The 19,359-nt window shown below is 43.9% G+C and overlaps 1 protein-coding gene across 3 annotated transcripts in view; it reads right to left on the reverse strand.

Annotated features, from left to right (window-relative positions):
* SMARCAL1 (SNF2 related chromatin remodeling annealing helicase 1) overlaps window positions 1-19,359 on the reverse strand; it is a 70,384-nt gene that overhangs the window by 4,618 nt on the left and 46,407 nt on the right. For all 3 annotated transcript variants that reach the window (XM_074399056.1, XM_074399054.1, XM_074399055.1), the window contains exons 13-17: window positions 15,147-15,217; window positions 11,113-11,215; window positions 3,560-3,742; window positions 1,430-1,530; window positions 362-458 (exon numbers count right to left, since the gene is read on the reverse strand). In XM_074399056.1, the coding sequence (XP_074255157.1) occupies window positions 362-458; window positions 1,430-1,530; window positions 3,560-3,742; window positions 11,113-11,215; window positions 15,147-15,217 (555 nt within the window). The remainder of the gene's footprint in view (window positions 1-361; window positions 459-1,429; window positions 1,531-3,559; window positions 3,743-11,112; window positions 11,216-15,146; window positions 15,218-19,359) is intronic.

Below are 19,359 nucleotides of genomic sequence, written 5' to 3' on the forward strand. Positions count from 1 at the left end.
ATTCTGTGCTGGGGACGCATTCCTGTGTTAGCCCTCTGTGTGGTGTTGCTATGTACTTTTTGAAACAATTCAACATTTGCCATGGGGAGTTTTGTCAGTTTCTAATGGCCTGATGGAAGAGGCAGCATTCGGAACCTGTGTGGGGATGTCAGAAGCTGTAGGAGCTAATGCCATCACTTCCCCATAAAGGGATGCACGCATGGGTTGAGCTGAGAATGACTGCAGGCCATTGTTTTCAGCTCCAGGGCTGTGGGAGGTCCCTAGGAGTGATTCACATCCTCCTACTCAAGACCCAAAGACTTGGCAGACGGCTTAATGCCTCCCTCTGCTCCAGGGGCGAAGAGCCATGTGCTGGCATTACCTTGTAGAGGTAATCAGTGGCTTCTGTCATTTCTGAAAAATTGGTCTCAGAAAGCCCGGCTTCCCCCAGAACTTTAATCTTCTCTTGAATCATGGGCCTGTTGGGGAGAAATGAGCTCCAGTGAATACAACCTTTACAGAAACACCAGACTGATGAAAACGAGGCCACCCTCCTTGTTCCTATGGGACCATGGCTTGTTTACAGTTTCTCATCATTGCCTCTCTCAAGGCACAAACACCCATCTTGAAATATTTGCCCTCTCTCATTTGTAAAACCTCCAATTTAGGGCTAAGACTATCATCTGGTCCAATATTCTTTCTAATGGAAGATGTGTAGGAAATAAATGCCTCATTACAACACCATTTTGAATCTGGTGGTGTTATGAGCTGCCCGATTAACAAATCCACTAAACAGAGGGAAGCAGGAGTGACCCACACACATTGCAAAGGGAAGCCTCCTTAGTCATAAGGCTGGAAACAGAGAAGGCAGTGGAAACTAATGAGACAATCAAGACATTTAATATCAGGAAGGGGAGAGGAGGGGAAGCTTTTTGAGAGTTTTCGCTTAGGTAATAGACAGAAACCCCCAGGGTTGAAAATCTTACTCCAGTTCTGCTAATGAAGTACACTACATGGTCTAGGGTAAGCCATTTTCTCCCTGTGGTCCGCCAGCAGCCCACCAGATAAACACACATGATAAAACGTAAAAGACGACTGTCACCATCCTAACAAATGCCTTCACGGCTGGGAACACAGTGTTTTGCAAACTAAATTCCATCTACATTTTGTCACAATTGGTACCTCTCCCTGTCTCAGAGCAGCAGGAAAGGAGGCAAAACCCCTTATTCCTAGAGGATTCCTTAGGCACCCTGTAAGCCGCCAGTGAATGCTAGTGAGGGAGGCCAAATATGGTCATGATGAAAGCAGGAGGGCATTGCAAGTCCATTTTCTACAGATCCTTTAAGATCTTCCTTAGCAAAAGCAGAAGCACTTTGGGAGCAAAGTACACATATCATCAGTTTCCACCCTCGCTCAACTCCAACTGCCAGGCCACCCAGCCAAGCCATACCAAAGGTAGTCATCAGCTGTGCCCTTCGCCACGACGTAGTGAATGCCCACAGAGCTGGTCTGTCCAATGCGGTGCACGCGGTCCTCGGCCTGGATCAGCACCTGTGTGTCCAGGAATCGAGACAGCCAGGTGAAGGCCTGAAGCAGTCCCACCCACCTTAGCAGGTACCCTCTCTACAGCGTTTTCAGCCCCACACCACCCTCCCTGCTCAAAGCACTTCACTGCCTCAGACCTAGAAATAACCTGCGCTTCACTATCTCAGACCTACCAGTGACTGCCATTTTAACAAAAGAGAGAACCCAAAACAGCCCTGGTTGGAGAACTGGCTGTTCAGTGCTGGGCACTGAGCCAGGCGCTGCGAATGAAGGGGCGTAGGCTGCATGGGACGGGATGGGCACGGAGGCCCGCACACTTCCACTGCTTCTCTGTGTGAAAAACAAAGTTATTGGGCTGAGCTCAGTGGCTCATGCCTGTAATCCCAGCACTTTGGGAGGCCGAATTGGGCAGATCATGAGGTCAGGAGTTCGAGACCAGCCTGGTCAGTATGGTGAAACCCCATCTCAACTAAAATTTCAAAACTTAGCTGGGTGTGGTGGCACATGCCTGTAGTCCCAGCTATTCGGGAGGCTGAGGTAGAAGAATCACTTGAACCCAGGAGGGGGAGGTTGCAGTGAGCCAAGATTGCGCCACTGCACTCCCGCCAGGGTGACAGAATGAAACTAAATCTCAAACAAAAAGAAAAGAAAAAAGAAAAAAAGTTATCTTCGAAATAAATAAAAACATTACACACAAGGGAAAGGCTATCCATGATTTGGGCATAGAGTGGTGGTTTAATATAGTGGTAAGCTGTATAATAAATAAAGGCTGGGTGCGTTGGCTCATGCCTGTAATCCCAGCATTTTGAGAGGCTGAGGCAGGCAGATTGCTTGAGCCTAGGAGTTCTAGACCAGCTTGGGCAACGTGACAAAACTCCATCTCTACAAAAAATACAAAAAATTAGGCACTGAGGTGTGCACCTGTAGTCCCCCGCTACTCAGAAGGCTGAGGGGGGAGGATCACCTGAGCTCAGGAAATCAAGGCTGCAGTGAGCCCGTAAGTCCCTGCCATCCAGCCTGGGTGACAGAGCAAGAGCCTGTCTCAAAAAAGAAAAGAAAGGAAAAAAGCTACCTAACATCAAGAGCATTATTTCTATTATAAAATAGCATCACCTTTGAGGTGTACCCATTATTAATGGAGTCCCTCATGTGTAGCCAACAAAAGCCATAATATATTAAAGGGGATATAACTTCTTTCTGGATATTACCAGAAAAATTTATCCGTTCAAACAGATGTCTTATGTCTGCCCTCAGTTGGTGAGGTGAGGCCAATGGTGGTGTCCAGGGACCCTCCACCACTGTCACTCTGCGTGAGGCCCCACTGCTAAAGCAGCTCACAATGATGGCTACTAAAGGGGGCACAGGCTGGAACGCCAGAGGCCTGGGCTGCAACCTGGTGCCACCGCGTGCCCTGCTTCAGTTATGGAGGTGCAGTCTTGGCTCACCTCTTGAGCTCTTGGTGTCCCAACTTCCTCCTGTGAGACATGAGGTCTAAGATTCCTTCTAGCCCTGGAAGACCTTAACCTTCCCGTTGATAAAATGGAGTCGATCATCCTACAGGTTGCTGTGAAAATCTAGAAACTAGCCAATCACCTGGGCTGTAATCCTAGCACTTTGGGAGGCCGAGGCAGGTGGATCACTTGAGGTCAGGAGTTTGAGACTAGCCTGGTCAATATGGTGAAACCCCATCTCTACTAAAAATACAAAAGTTAGCCAGGCGTGGCAGTGCATGCCTGTAATCCCAAGTACTGCAGAGGCTGAGGCAGGAGAATCACTTGAACCCAGGAGGCGGAGGTTACAGTGAGCTGAGATCACACCAGTGCACTCCAAGCCTGGGTTACAAGAGACTCTGTCTCAAAAAAAAGAAGAAACTAGCCAATCAACATAGAAGTGCTTAAAAAAAGCGAAAACTGACTTGCGGGAAGTGTAATGAATGGGTAAAAAGGAAACCACACTTTCCACAACTGACACTGGCTGCTTCCTGTCCACAGCCACAAGCATCCCTGAGGCGATCCAAGTCTTCTGCGTCTCTTACCCCTGGGTTCCAAAACAGCTCAGCGAACACCACCAGGTCAGCAGAGGAGAAGGTGAGGCCCATATTGGCGGCGGTGATGGACAGCACGGCCACGGCATGCCTTGGCGACAGCTGGAACTGCTGGCATAGGTCCTCGCGCTCAGCTGAGGAGGTGGAGCCATCGATGCGGATGTGGAGCACGTGCTGCAGGAACAAGGGACAGAAGCAAGGTGAGCAACAGCCCCGGGGGCTTCTGAGCAAACCACCCCGAGCCACAGCTCAAGCATGGAACCAGCTGCCAGTTCAGCAGAGGCCTCTGCCTTCAGAGCTTTTCTTATCCTTTCTTTTCAAATCGAAATTGGTATTGAGATGATTGTTTATACTCACGTGCCACTGTAAGAAATTGTAAATACAGAGATCCCTCTCAGGCCTTTGCCTAGTTTCCCGCAATGGTGACATTCTATATAAACTACAGTATAATATCACAGCCAGGATGCTGACTTCCTATACAATCCACTGAGTCTCAGATTTCTTGTTTTACTTGTATCCTTGTGTTCTACACAATTTTATCACCTGTGTCGGTTTTCGTATATTTACCTCCAATATCAAAACACTGAACAATTCCAACATTGCAAGAATCCTTTTACCTCCCTCCCCTTTCCACAGTCCTTAGCTTCTGATAGCCACTAATTTGTCCTGCATTTCTAAAAAAACATTTTTTTATTTTTCCTTTTTAAAATGATGTTTCACTCCTGTTGCCCAGGCTGCAGTGCAGTGGCATGATCTCCGCCCCCGACTCTGCCCCGATTCAAGGGATTCTCCTGCCTCACCCTCCTAGCTAGCTGGGATTACAGGCGTATGCCACCATGCCTGCTAATTTTTGTTTTTTTCAGTAGAGATAGGGTTCTGCCATGTTGGCCAGGCTGGTCTCCAACTTCTGATTTCAGGTGATCCACCTGACTCAGCCTCCCAAAGTGCTGGGATTATAGGCATAAGCCACCACATCCAGCCAATTTTTTTTTTTCCCAAGAATGCTGTTAGGCCGGATATGGTGGCTCATACCTATAACCTCAGTACTTTGGGAGGCCGAGGTGGGTGGATCACCTGAGGTATGGAGTTCGAGACCAGCCTGGCCAACATGGTGAAACCCTGTCTCTAATAAAAATACAAAAATTAGCCAGCATAGTACCAGATGCCTGTAATCCCAGCTACTCGGGAGGCTGAGGCAGGAGAATCGCTTGAACTCGGGAGGCAGAAGTTGCGGTGAGCCAAGATCCCACCACCGCACTCCAGCTTAGGCGACAAACTGAGACTCCGTCTCAAAAAAATAAAGAAAACAAAATGCAATATAAATGTTATATAAATTGCACAACATATATCCTTTTGGAATGGGCTTTTGCATTCAGCACTCTCTGGAGATTCATCCAAGTTGTTTCCTGTATCAATAATTTCCCCCTTTTTATTGCTGAGAAGTAGCCCATGGTATGAATGTACCATAGTTTCACCATCCATCTGTTGAAGGACAAATGAGTTGATACCATTTGTGGCTACTACAAATAAAGCTGCTATGAACATTGTGTACAAGTTTTTCTGTTAACCTAAGTCTTCATTTTGTTTTTTTTAGCAGGGGTTTCACCATGTTGGCCAGGATGGTCTTGATCTCCTAACCTCATGATCCGCCCGCCTAGGCCTCCCAAAGTGCTGGGATTACAGGTGTGAGCCACCATGCCCGGCCAAGGGTCTCTCATTTTTCCTAAAAAGACGTGTTGGTAAATGTCCATCAACAGTGAATGGACAATGTACAATGGGATGTAACTTAGCACTAAAAGGAAGTGAACATCTGCAGGTCTAGATAACCAAAAAAGAAAACCAAGGAGTAAACGCTAAAAGGAGTGAGACACACCACGGCATGGATACATCTCAAAAAGAAAAGTACATCCTGAATGTCCTTTTCTCTACATTTATATTCCATATTTACATAAAAATCTAAAAAACTGCATGCCAATCCACAGTAACAGACAGTAGACCAGTGGTTGCTTGGGGAAGGAGCGTGAGGGGAGGAGGGAGTGATTACAAAGGGATGAGAGAAAACTCTGGGGGTAGTGGGGAGCAGGTGGCAGATATGTTTCCTATCTTGATTTTTATAAAATTGTACATATTATATGCAGTTTCCTGCATGTCAATCATACCTCAATAATGCTATTAATAAGGAACGGTTTTAAGAGGATGCTAATATTTGGTGATTTTCTTAGACTGGACTACAAATCAAAGTACCATAGCAAAAAGAAAAAACTTGATTTAAGGCTCCTGATATTACTGCCAAATTGCTGTCCAACAACTAATGTATCAGCAGGTCCTTCTTGGTGCCCTTTCATCAACAGTGAGCACCACACATTTTTAAAACCTCTTGATGGGGTAAAAAAAAAAATCTGGATTTTTCACTTACTTGATTACTAGTGAAATTGAGTGTTTTTGTATCTTTTAATTCGCTATTGGTGTCATTTCTCTGATGAACTATCTATTCATACGGGTTGACCCTTGTTTTTTTTTTGGTCTACTTGGAGTTAGGAACCACTCTGACCTGTAAAAGCTATTATTTTTATGTCACAGAGGCGGCTAATAGTTTCCCTAGCTTATTTCCTTCTATTAATTTTCTGTTGTTTTCTAAATGCTCCTTTATTTTAAAAAATATATTTTATTTTATTTTGAGATGGAGTCCTGCTCTGTTGCCCAGGCTGGAGTGCAGTGGCACAATCTCAGCTCACTGCAATTTCTGCCTTGGGGTTCAAGAGATTCTCTTGCCACAACATCCTGAGTAGCCAGGATTACAGGTGCGTGCCACCACGCCCAGCTAATTTTTGTATTTTTAGTTGAAACGGGGTTTCACCATGTTGGTCAGGTTGGTCTCGAACTCCTGACCTCAAGATCTGCCCACCCTGGCCTCCCAAAATGCTGGGATTACAGGTGTGAGCCACTATGGCTGGCCGGCAAAAACATCTTTTAATTCTTCTGATTATAAAAATAATACACACTCACTGCAAAAATATAAAAAAAAAAATAAAAAAGATAACAACTATTTAGAGATAATCATCACTAACATACTGGTATGTAGTAGTCAGGCTTCTTTCCATACATGACAACTTTTATCTTTATTTTATTTTTGAGGCAGAGTCTTGTCTTGTCTGTTACCCAGGCTGGAATGCAGTGGCAGGATCTTGGCTCACGACAGCCTACGCCTCCCGGTTTCAACCAATTCTTGTGCCTCCGCCTCCCAACTAGCTGGGATTATAAGCATGCACAACCACGCCTGACTAATTTTTATATTTTTAGTGGAGATGGGGTTTCGCCATGTTGTCTAGATTGGTCTAGAATTCCTAACCTCAGGTGCTTTGCCCGCCTCAGCCTCCCAAGGTGCTGGAAGTATAGGTGTGAGCCACTGTACCTAGCCAACGTGACAATTTTTAAAAATTATTATACATATAGCTTTTTGTCCATAGTATGGTCATCTTCCCATAGCAATATATACTAACGAGAATCCAAGAGCTTCAATTCTGGAGCTTCCTCAGGTTCTTACAGTGTTCAATGATCTCCAAAGTTAGGAACCACTGATCAACATTATATTTTATGGCTGAATGGACTATAATTTATTTAAGAGTATATTTGTTGAAAAACACTTAGATTTTGAATTATTGAATATTATAAGCAGCATGCCTAATATTCTCATTTATAAATCTGACTAGTCTGATGATTTCCTTAGGATAAATTCCTAGAAGTGAGATTTGAAAGCATGAGTGTACACCTTAAGTTACTGCCTAACTGCCCTCCAGAAATGTAACAAATGTACAAGAGAATCATAGCTTAACCACTGTCGGCCAGGTGCCGTGGCTCATGCCAGTAATCTTAGCACTTTGGGAGGCCGAGATGGGTGGATCACTTGAGGCCAAGAGTTTGAGACCAGCCTGGCCAACACGGTGAAACTTTGTCTCTACTAAAAATAAAAAGATTAGCTGGGTATGGTAGCAGGCACTTGTAACCTCAGCTACTCTGGAGGCTGAGGTGGGAGAATCGCTCGAAGCTAGGATTGAAGGCTGCAGTGAGCTGAGATCATACCATTGTACTCCCGCCTGGGTTACAGTGCAAAAATTTCATCTCAAAAAAAAAAAAAAAATTAACCACTGTGTATATGTGTCACAGAATAAATCCATGTGTTTAGGTAATTTGAATCGATTTTTCCTTTGTAATTTCTTTGTTTTTATGCTTGGAAAGTCGTTCTCCAACTAGTGATCAGTTACTGTTCATTGATATTTTCTTCGAATACTTTATAGTTTCAAGGATCTTTGATTCACCTGGAATTTAATATAGTAAACAGTGAGGTAAAGTTTCATCTACCCTCCCCAACCCCCAATTATTTAGGCAATTACCCAAACTTTGTAAAAGAAATTAAAAATGGATTTGTGATGATTCCTTGCATGTATTTGCTTTCCATTTATGGTAAGGGGCTATCTATTCTATTCCACCCCACTGGCTATCTCTCTGGGGCCAGCACAGCTAAATTTTAATTACTTTTTTTTTTTTTTTTTTTTTAGATGGAGTTTCACTCTGTTGCCTGGCTGGAGTGCAGTGGCGTGATCTCAGCTCATTGCAACCTCTACCTCCTGCGTTCAAGTGATTCTTCTGCCTCAGCCTCCTGAGTAGCTGGGACTACAGGCATGGGCCACGACGCCCAGCTAATTTTTGTATTTTTAGTAGAGACGGGGTTTCACCATGTTGGCCAGTATGGCCTCAATCTCTTGACCTTGTGATCTGTCCACCTCGGTCTCTCAAAGTACTGGAATTGCAGGCGTGAGCCACCACACCTGACCATTATTGGTGTTTTATAATACATTTAAATATTTAATATCTGAAGGGACAAGTCTTCCGACATTGTTTTTCTTTTTTGTATTTGCTTAGATATCTCTCCTGCTTTTTTTTTTTTTTTTTGAGATGTTCTTGGGAATAACAGTATAAAGCTCCTTTTAAAAAATCCAGTTGAAGGCTGGGTGCGGTGGCTAATGCCTGTAATCCCAGCACTGTGGTAGGCCAAAGCAAAAGATCTGCTTGAGCCCAGTTCTAGACCAGCCTGGGCAACATGGCAAGACCCCATCTGTACAAAAAATCAAAAAATTTGCCAGGCATGGTGGTACATTCCTGAGGTCCCAGCTACGGGGAGGTTCAGCCAGGAGGATCACTTGAGCCTAGGAGGTTGAGGCTTCAGTGAGAAGTGTTCGTGCCACTGAACTCCAGTATGGGAGATAGAGTGAGGCTCTGTCTCATCAACAACAACAACAAAAACAAACAAACAAACAAAAGATCTAGTCGGAGTTTTTATTAGTTTTATTATTGTTTATTATTTATGAATTTTATTATTGAATTAAACCAGCTAGGCCTGGTGGCTCATGCTTATAATCCCAGCATTTTGGGAGGCCAAAGCGGGTGGATCACTTGAGGCCAGGAGTTTGAGACCAGCCTGGCCAATGTGGTGAAACCTCATCTCTATTAAACAAATGCAAAAAAAAATTAGCTGGGCGTGGCGGTGCGCACCAGTAATCCCAGCTATTCGTAGGGGGTGAGGCATGACAATCTCTAGAACCGAGGCGGAGGTTGCAGTGAGCTGAGATGAAGCCATTGCACTCCAGCCTGGGCAACAGAGCAAGACCCCCTCCCCCACAAGAGAAATTTAAAAGATAAAAAGATAACTGATAAAAAATGAACATCCAGAATTTATAAAGAATTTTCCTAAATCAGTAGGAAAAAAACAATCCAACAGAAAAACAGGCAAAGGATACAAACAGAATATTCACAGGAGACAGCTAAAATACGCATTTTACTGGTAGTCAGGGAAATGCAAATTAGAGCAAGAATGAGATGATATTTCATTTTTCTGGATTGGTAAAACTAAAAAGTCTGATGATACCAGTGTTAATAGGTACACAGAACAGCAGGAACCCTTATAGGTTGTTAGTGAGATTATAAATGTGAATGACCACCTTGGAGAGCAATTTGCCAACACTGAGTATAAAGATGAGCCTACTTAATAACCATGCAAGACTATGCTTGAATTTACCTCCCCCACACAAGGCACATATACAAGGCATAAAGAAATGCATAGATACAAACATACATGTACTATAATATTCGCACAACAGCAACACTGTAAATGCAATTCTATGTCCATCAGCATGAGAATAGATAAACTGTGGTATAGCTATCCAATGAGATACAATTCTACCATTACAGTGAATGAACTAAACGTGTAATGCAGTATGAAGAACTCTCAAAAACAATGCTGAGCATAAAAAGTAAGTTGCAGGATAATTACACCATGTTGTCATTTATTTTAAATTTTTAAAAATATGCAAAAAGGAGACTATAAATTGCTTAAGGATACATACTCCTAGAATAAAGTATGACAACATGGAGGGCAAGAAACCCATTGTCTTCAGAATAGTGATGTTATCGCTGAAGAGGATGGAAGGGGAATAGAGTTAGAATATTGAGGGGACTTAAGTATTTTATTATTAAAAAAAAAAACCTTCAGACTGAATGTGGTGGCTCACACCTGTAATCCCAGCACTTTGGGAGGCTTAGGCGGGCGGATCACTTGAGGCCAGGAGTTAAAGACCAGCCTGGGCAACATGGTGAAACCCCTTCTCTACTAAAAATACAAAAATTAGCCAGGCGAGGTGGTGCGCACCTGTCGTCCTAGCTACTCGGGAGGCTGAGGCAGGAGAATCACTTGAACCTGAGACGCGAAGGCTGCAGTGAGCCGAGACCCTGCCACTGCACTCCAGCATGGGCAACACAGCAAGATTCTGCCTCAAAATTAAAACAACAACAACCCCCCCCAAAAAAAACTTTAAAATAAATACAGCAAAACTTTTCAATTATTAAATCTGGGTGGGAGATACATGGGTGTTTGTTGTATATTTCTCTGTACCCTTAATGTACATTCAAATATTACATAAATATAAACGATGAGGGACCATACAAAGCAGTTTCCAGTCTTAAATTTAACCAAAAATGAAAAGGAGAGGAAGTGTGTTCAGTTTTCATAAACATCCTTGGAAACCCTTCTAGATCCCTTTTATTCAATTTCAGGAGAGCCGTAAAACTCTACACTAATGTCTGCACGTTGAACCACGTGCAATTAATAAAGGTGCTTTCACTGTGCTGAGGAGGAATGAAAGGAAGGAAAAGAGGAAAACATTCACATAAATACTTGTCTCTGTACAAACGGACAATGTTGCTATCCCCTCACTTGCCAACTTTGTAATTATGCAGAAAAATGGAACAGCCACTGGGAGATGTTCCTAAAGCAAGACTCCTGGGCTATTTGGAGCACAGAAAATGGCATGGCTGGGGAAACATTTTGACCCCACTGTGGTTCTACAAGCAAAAAGAACTCTTCTTTAGAAAGGCTTCAGCAATGCTTCCGAAGCCATGGGTCTCGCTTGGCTTGGATCTGACCTAAGCCTGCTCAGAACAACTTGGGACGTGGCAAAAGCAACCCATAACGAATTTCAAAGGAAGCTCACCTTTCTCTCAAGCGCTTTCGTAACTGCATCCAGAACCACCTTATGGTGTGCAAACACTAGAAACTTCTCTTTTCCACTTTCCAGTAGGTCCATGATATATTCACTGCATTTGACAATGACAACGAAACAGATTAAGCATATATTCCTTATGTTTGTTTGTTTTTTATTTTCACAAATCCTCTGCAGGCTATATTCCTTATGTTTTATGTGTGTCTGGTATGTTATGGAAACATTCTTATTATCTGGGATCATAGAAGATGATCAACAGTTTTCACTTTAGCTCTGACTATCATTATAATGTGTTTTTTTTTTTTGAGACAGAGTGTCGCTCTTGTTACCCAGGCTGGAGTGCAATGGCACGATCTCGGCTCACCGCAACCTCCGCCTCCTGGGTTCAAGCAATTCTCCTGCCTCAGCCTCCTGAGTAGCTGGGACTACAGGCACGCGCCACCATGCCCAGCTAATTTTTTGTATTTTTTAGTAGAGGCGGGGTTTCACCACGTTGACCAGGATGGTCTCGATCTCTCGACCTCGTGATCCATCCGCCTCGGCCTCCCAAAGTGCTGGGATTACAGGCTTGAGCCACTGCGCCCGGCTATAATGTGTTTTAAATACAAATTAGAGTGTCCTCTGTAGATCTGAAAGCACTTAGGGAGGGGACTAAGGAATTCTTGACAGTACACAAATTTCTAGAAGCGTAATATTGACACATACATAATACTGAAGAGATATTCCAGGAAGGATCTCCAGCTTCTCCCACTTTAGACCTCAAATGACAGAGCCAGTAATTAAGTCAATAGTAAATGAATTCTCTTCCAAGGCAGAGGACTATGGATAGAAGGATCTCATTTGTTTGGCCTCCCTTTAATTTACTTCTCTCTTCTATCCACTGTGTTTTTTCTTAGCTTCCCACCCTTTTTTTTTTTTTTGAGACCTAGTCTTGCTCTGTTGCCCCAGACTGGCTGGAGTGCAGTGGTGAAATCTTGGCTCACTACAACCTCCACCTCCCGGGTTCAAGCAATTCTCCTGCCTCGGCCTCCTGAGTAGCTGGGATTACAGGTGTGTGTACCACCACGCCCAGCTACTTTTTGTATTTTTAGTAGAGACGGGGTTTCACCATGTTGGCCAGGCTGGTCTCAAACTCCTGACCTCAGGTGACATGCCTGTGTTGGTCTCCCAAAGTGCTGAGATTACAGGCGCGAGCCACCGCACCCAGCAAACTTCCCACCTATCTTTAGCTTGGCCTTAAGAGAAGGTGGCTACCCTCAGGGGTATGGGGTAGGAAGTCATCAGGTTAACAGACCCTGGCTGGGTCCTCCTCTCCCCTGGTAGCTCTCTGAAGAGGGATCACAATCCCAAAGAAGAGGTAAGCCCATTAGAGGCAAGTGAGCTCCTTTGCTGAGGCCATTCCCAGCCATGGGTGCGTCTGGGCAAGGAACAGACTCTGCCTTCCTTGAAGGACATGTCTCAGGTAGGGGAAAGGTACGTGGACTGCCCTCTAAACATCCAAGAATCATTTCAAACAGCACAACTGACCAGGGCACCAGATTTGAGCTTAATTTGTGAACTGTTAGTACTAATAGAATCTACTTTAATTATTTTGAGAGACATAAAATTTGCCACACTATAAGCAAAAAAGTTTATGGCTACAGCATCAAAAAGTCACAAGGCCACAAAATCTACTTGGTGAGCTCATAAAAAACACAGTCCCCAATTTTCCTAACGCCTCTTTCCCCTCTGTATCTCATACACAGCTTTGTTGTTCTATAACCTTCTACAAGTTTCTAGGCTGGAAATCTCTGCCTACCCCGATAACCTTGGCTTTTATATTAAAAGATGCCCATTAAAATGAAAAAATGAACCACAGCAAAAAAGAAAAGAAAAACAAGTAGCTGAGGAAATTGGGCTTTTTAAGACATACAATCTAATTTCCACTTACTAGCTGTGTGACTCTGAGGTCCAGAGAGTCACAGATTTACTCAGTGTCTGCATTTTTAAAATGGAGCAGTGTGACTTACATGATCTCACAAAGATGCTGTCAGTGTGAAATGAGTTCATAAGTGTAAAAAATGTCTGTAAACCACAAAGCACTACAAAATTTATTGTATAACAGAATTTTGAGAAAGTACGTATAAGGTATGATCAAAGTTTATTTATGAGGTGGTAGAATAGACTTAAAATTTCCAAGGGAAATGGGTGGCTCCAGGGGCAGCATCTGGAGAGGCACCCAGTGGACTCTAAAATTGGTAGGTCCCGAGCTGAGGGAGCAAGGGAGAAACACACAGCCTTGCCATCTGTTACTCCGCAGCACATGAGAAATGGGTTGGCGGAGGCAACTCAGTTGTGTTTCTGGGAGAAAAGTTTCCAGGCCATAAAAACCACATCTGGAGTACATTAGATCCATAACCGGGTCATAAATGAAAAGGGAAGTGCCAAGGAGGGAAAGGGGAGAGGCCAGCATTGGGCAGTCTTTTAAGGGGGCATTGGAGATCAAGTGGTGCGGGGAACTCTCTTGCCATGGCAGAGGGTGTGGAGAGGCACGTGGGACAAGTGCGAGGGTGGGCAGGTACGCTGCTTAATCTATCCCCAGACCTCAGTCCCCACAGCCAGTCTGGCACCACTCAGCCCTAGGAATCAATCTCATCGTAATTTCATCAACTGGACCATTATCCTGCCAGAGCTTCACATGAATGTTAAACAATAAAAAATTAGGCAAACTGCACGTCATTAGAATTGCCAGGTTTCTGCCCCAGTGATATTTAAATAGGAGTGGGGTTTTCTTTAAGAAAGGCATACAATTGAGATTTTTGTCATGAATCATTCGAAGAATAGAAATTATTACTTTAGCTTTAGTTTATAAGGTGGAAATAGAACTAAGCATAACAATGACCACATGCCCGTCCGCATCTTTTGAAAAAACTTCAATATTTGTCTTTTTTTTAGACGGAGCTTCGCTCTTGTTACCCAGGCTGGAGTGCAATGGCGCGATCTCGGCTCACCGCAACCTCCGCCTCCTGGGTTCAAGCAATTCTCCTGCCTCAGCCTCCTGAGTAGCTGGGATTACAGGCACGCGCCACCACGCCCAGCTAGTTTTTTGTATTTTTAGTAGAGACGGGGTTTCACTATGTTGACCAGGATGGTCTCGATCTCTCGACCTCGTGATCCACCCGCCTCGGCCTCCCAAAGTGCTGGGATTACAGGCTTGAGCCACCGCGCCCGGCAACGACATTTGTCTTTTTATTTAGGTCAATAATGGATAACACTTCCTGATTTGGGGGAAGACCCAAGTATCCCCACTAGGCAGCTTTTCCTTCTAATTTTTTTTTCCTCTAAAGACAAATGACCACGGTTCTCCTAGAAAAACTCTTTCTTTTAGGGTTGAGGACAACCCCACCCTCCTTTTAAGGAGCAGCACCTCCAGCCTACCTGGCTCAAGACAGGCTATCTTCGGGACCCAAGAGCATGCTAGGAGTAGCTCCAGTTACCGGCCAACTTATGCCTTGTGGGTAATTAAGGGCATGGTGCCCTAAACTTTTACCTTTTTCATTCTTTCCTTGAGATAGGGTTTCACTCTCTTGCTAGGCTGGAGTGCAGTGGCACCATGTTAGCTCACTGCAGCCTCAACCACCCAGGCAATTCTCCCTCCTCAGCCTTCCAAGTAGCTGGAACCACAGGTGCATGCCACCATGGCCAGCTAATTCTATTCATTTTTTTTTTTAAGAGACGGGGTCTCACTATGTTGTCCAGGCTGGCCTCAAACTCCTGGACTCAAGCAATCTTCCCACCTTGACCTCCCAAAGTGCTAGGATTACAGGCATGAGCCTGCCCCCACTAAGCTTTATTTTCAAGGCAGCTGTAATTCTACTCTCTGATCATCTCTTTTATTTTTTCCTTCCCCAACAAAAGCCCTATTTTATAATCTCTAGTCGTTTCTTAGAGTGTAGTAAAATCATTCAGGCAGACTAAAGTAATAAGTTTTTTTTTTTTTAAAGATAAGAGAGAGAGAGAGAGGTCAATGCTTAGTGGCCACTTACATGACAGATGGGATTTTAGCTTCAGCTGTTCTGTTGAAAAAGAGAATGAGGGCTTCTTTCTGCTGCTGTTTCTGTTGAAAGAGAAGTTAATAATGTTAAGTGCCCCAGCCTGAGAACTCTGGGATGAGCAGATCTAATTATTGCTCCCATGGGCTTTACAAATCTTAACCACCTGTCACCAGAATCAAGAGACCTAGGTGCTGACAATGACTTCCCCTTTCACTGTGGCCAATCAGAGGAACTGCCTGGGTCTGGTTTTGTCCTCAGAGATGGCATTAGAGCTACTTTGCCATTGTCCAAGAACTGCTGCAAGAATCTAAGAGGCAAGGAACACAAAAGCTCTTAGGAAAAACATTTCAGGTGGGGCTTCACCGTACACACCAAACCCATGTGACCCTCTGAAATGTGGCCTTGGGTAAGCATACCCATTTACTACAGCCTGATGACATCTTACATGTGCCATTTCCCCAACTTGCTTTTTGCTTCCCTCTTTTCTTTTGCCACGCTGTGACTATACCTGACCTACAGAGCTCACCTCTGTCCAAGACTTCTGAATCAATTCCAATGCACTCTGACTAGTCTATTTTACTATAATTTTATTTTATCGTATTTTTAACTTTTTTTTAGATGGAGTCTCACTCTGTCTCACCCAGGCTGGAGGGCAGTGGCGCAATCTTGGCTCACTGCAGCCTTTGCCTCTTGGGTTCAAGCGATTCTCCTGCCTCAGCCTCCTGAGTAGCTGGAATTACAGGCATGCGCCACCATGCCCAGCTAATTTTGTATTTTTAGTAGAGACGGGGTTTCACCATATTGGCCAGGCTGGTCTCAAACTCCTGACCTCAGATGATCCACCTGCCTCGGCCTCCCAAAGTGCTGGGATTACAGGCGTGAGCCACCGTGCCTGGCCTATTTTATTATCATCTTAAAACCATTATTCAGGTGTACTTGGTCTACCTCCCACATAAGGCAATTAACTTCCCAGAAGAGGAAACTGTTTTCTTTATGGTTTACATTTACGTGACTCCTAATAAAGAATGCTAACACAGGAGATGCTCAAATCATTTCATAATAATGTGAGATAACATTTATTATCGCTCTGGCCTCCCAGAGATCACATTCTTGCCATCATTGGTAAGAGTGTTCCCCCAAAATTCATAATCTGAAACTTAATTTCCAGTGCAGTGGTGTTGGGAAGTGGGACCTCTGGGAGATGCTTAGGTCTTGAGAACAGAGAGCCTGTTTGTTCCTTCTGCCATCTTTGAAACAGAGACTGGGCCCTCACTAGACACTGAATCTACTGGCCACTTGATCTTGAACTTCCCAGCCCCCAGAACTGTGAGCAATATATTTTTGTTTATAGATGACTCAGTCTAAAGTATTTTGTTACAGCACAAATGGACCAAGACAGGCAGCCATCTCCTTCCACTAGCAAGCACGGTTTTACACGTGTACCCCCACTCACTTCTTGTGTTTAAGCTCTGTGAGATCTGTGTCTGACAGAACAGCTTCCCCAGGGAACAAAGACATGATTCAACAGCAGTAATATCTATGGCCTGGAACTTGTCATTCTTGGTTCTCAGTAACTCAGGAAAGCAACCACAGCCAGAATATACCTAAAACAAATGACCGTAGATGGAGGAAAAGGCTGTCTGGTTAAAACAGCTTCTGAGCCTTGGGGTAGTTTTTATTATTTTTGAGACAGGGTCTTGCTCTGTCACCCGGGCTGGACTTGATCATGGCTCACTGCAGCCTCAGCCTCTTGGGCTCAAGCATTGTCCCCCCCCACCCCGCCCACCAGCCTCCAAAGTAACTGGGACTACAGATAGGCACCATCACACCCAGCCTTTTCTTTTCTTTTTTTTAAATTTTTTTGTAGAGACAGGATCCATATTGTCCAGGTTGGTCTCCAGCTCTTGGGATCAAGTAATACTGCCACCTCGGCCTCCTACAGTGCTGGGATTATAGGGAAGAGCCACCGCACCTGGCCAGCTTCTTAGCTTTGAATGGTGTCCTTCCACCATTTTCCTTTCTAGGACTTTACTGCCGAGGAACCGCAGGAAGCCATGGGGCCACTGATTAGACTGTAGATCCCATTTATATCCTACATGTGTCTTGGCAGTGGCAGCCACCTACCCTCCTATTTTGCAGCAGGCTCTGGACACATACACAACTGTTCCCCTGTGGCTAGTGAGCTGAGACTTCATGAAATCCATTCATGGACCTCTAAGGGTCCCCAGCAGCAGACTAGGCCCTCTAACCCAATGCAGTTTCCAGTAGCCAAAGGGGCAGAGCAGGCTTACACATGGTGACCTCACTCGCAGTGTGTGCGCCTCTATCAGGCGGCACCCCAGTCAGCCCCTGTCTACCGTTTCACTCCTGTGCCCTTCAGAGATGGCCTGCCCCTCCCACCTGTACTCACTCATGCCACACTCCCTAATAAGAAAGAAAGAGGGTAAAACAGATGGAAAAATGCTGCGATGCACTTTCAGGAAGCTTGCCCCAAGACTTAGCACTGAGTTGATGAGAGTATGAAGAAACAAACACTTTTATTACACATGACAGGTGGGATGGTACATTGGGCCAGACCTTTTAGGGATGATGTCGCAAAACGTACCAACCCCCTTTAAGATATGCCAAAACTCTGCCATCCAGAAACTTCCTCCTTAAGATTGATACGCATGTTATAATCAGATGTACACAAATTCCTATGTAAGCTACTTTTCCCGAACAGTATTACTAAAAATAGTGAGCAACTGAAAATAACTTAAAGGCCCAACAAAAATGATTAGCAAAATTATAGCCACGTGAGAAAACACAACACAGACTTTTTTTTTTTTTTTTTTGAGACGGAGTTTCGCTCTTGTTACCCAGGCTGGAGTGCAATGGCGCAATCTCGGCTCACCGCAACCTCTGCCTCCTGGGTTCAGGCAATTCTCCTGCCTCAGCCTCCCGAGTAGCTGGGATTACAGGCACGTGCCACCATGCCCAGCTAATTCTTTGTATTTTTAGTAGAGACGGGGTTTCACCATGTTGACCAGGATGGTCTCCATCTCTTGACCTTGTGATCCACCCGCCTCGGCCTCCCAAAGTGCTGGGATTACAGGCTTGAGCCATTTTTTTTTTAATCTTACTTAGACACAGAATAACAAAGCAATATGCAGTCTTTAAATATTATATTTTTTGTGTTTTTTTTGCTTGTTTGTTTTCTGGTGTTTGTTTATTTGTTTTGAGACAAGTTCTCTCTGTCAGGCTGGAATGCAGTGGCACAATCACAGCTCACCTCAGCCCCAAACTCCCAGGCTCAGGTGATCCTCACACCTCAGCCTCCCACCAGAGTAGCTGGGATTACAGGTACACACCACCATGTTCTGCTAATTTTTTTGTATTATTTGTAGAGACAGGGTTTTGCCATGTTGCCCAGGCTGGTCTTGATCTCCTGGGCACAAGTGATCCTCCCACCTTGGCCTCCCAAAATGCTGGGATTACAGGAGTGAGCCAGCACACCTGGCTAAATATTATGTTTTAAGAGAATACTTAACAACATGCAAAAGTCTTCATAAGTAACCTGTTTTCCTTCCCACTTGATGTGTTTGTATGATCCCAGTTTTGCTTTTAAAATATACATATTGCTTATTGGATATATATTTTATATATATTATATGCAGATATATAAAATATATCTTAAAGTGACATATACAGACATAATTGTAGAAAAATACTCAAATTATATATGCCAAAATTATGGTTGAATAAAAGATAATTCTTCTTTATGGTATAGTAATAAAAATAGTAACTCTCATATACTACTTATTAACAGCCAAGCAGTGTTCTAAGAACTATATATGCATTAACTCATTTAATAATCAACATGGCCATAAGGAAGGCACTATTATCACCATTGTACAGACTGGGAAGCTGAGGCAAAAAAGTCAAGTGAGTATACTTGTCACACTGCTACTAAATGGTAGAACCAGAATTTGTAGCACTTGTAAGTGCAGGCTCTGAGGCTCAAATATCTGGGTTGATGGTGAGAATTAAATACACATAAAGCACCATGCCCGGCACATAGCAAGTATTCAATAAATGTTACTTACTGTAAATATTTTTCTTTATTTTTCATATTTTATACAATATATAGCTATTGTATTAATACTTTTAATGTAGGAGAGATCAATAATTTCAGCTTTAAAAAAACTCCCCCAAACTGTGCAGA

This window comes from Saimiri boliviensis, chromosome 5 (genome assembly GCF_048565385.1).
Source record: "Saimiri boliviensis isolate mSaiBol1 chromosome 5, mSaiBol1.pri, whole genome shotgun sequence".
NCBI classification, from domain to species: Eukaryota; Metazoa; Chordata; class Mammalia; order Primates; family Cebidae; genus Saimiri; species Saimiri boliviensis.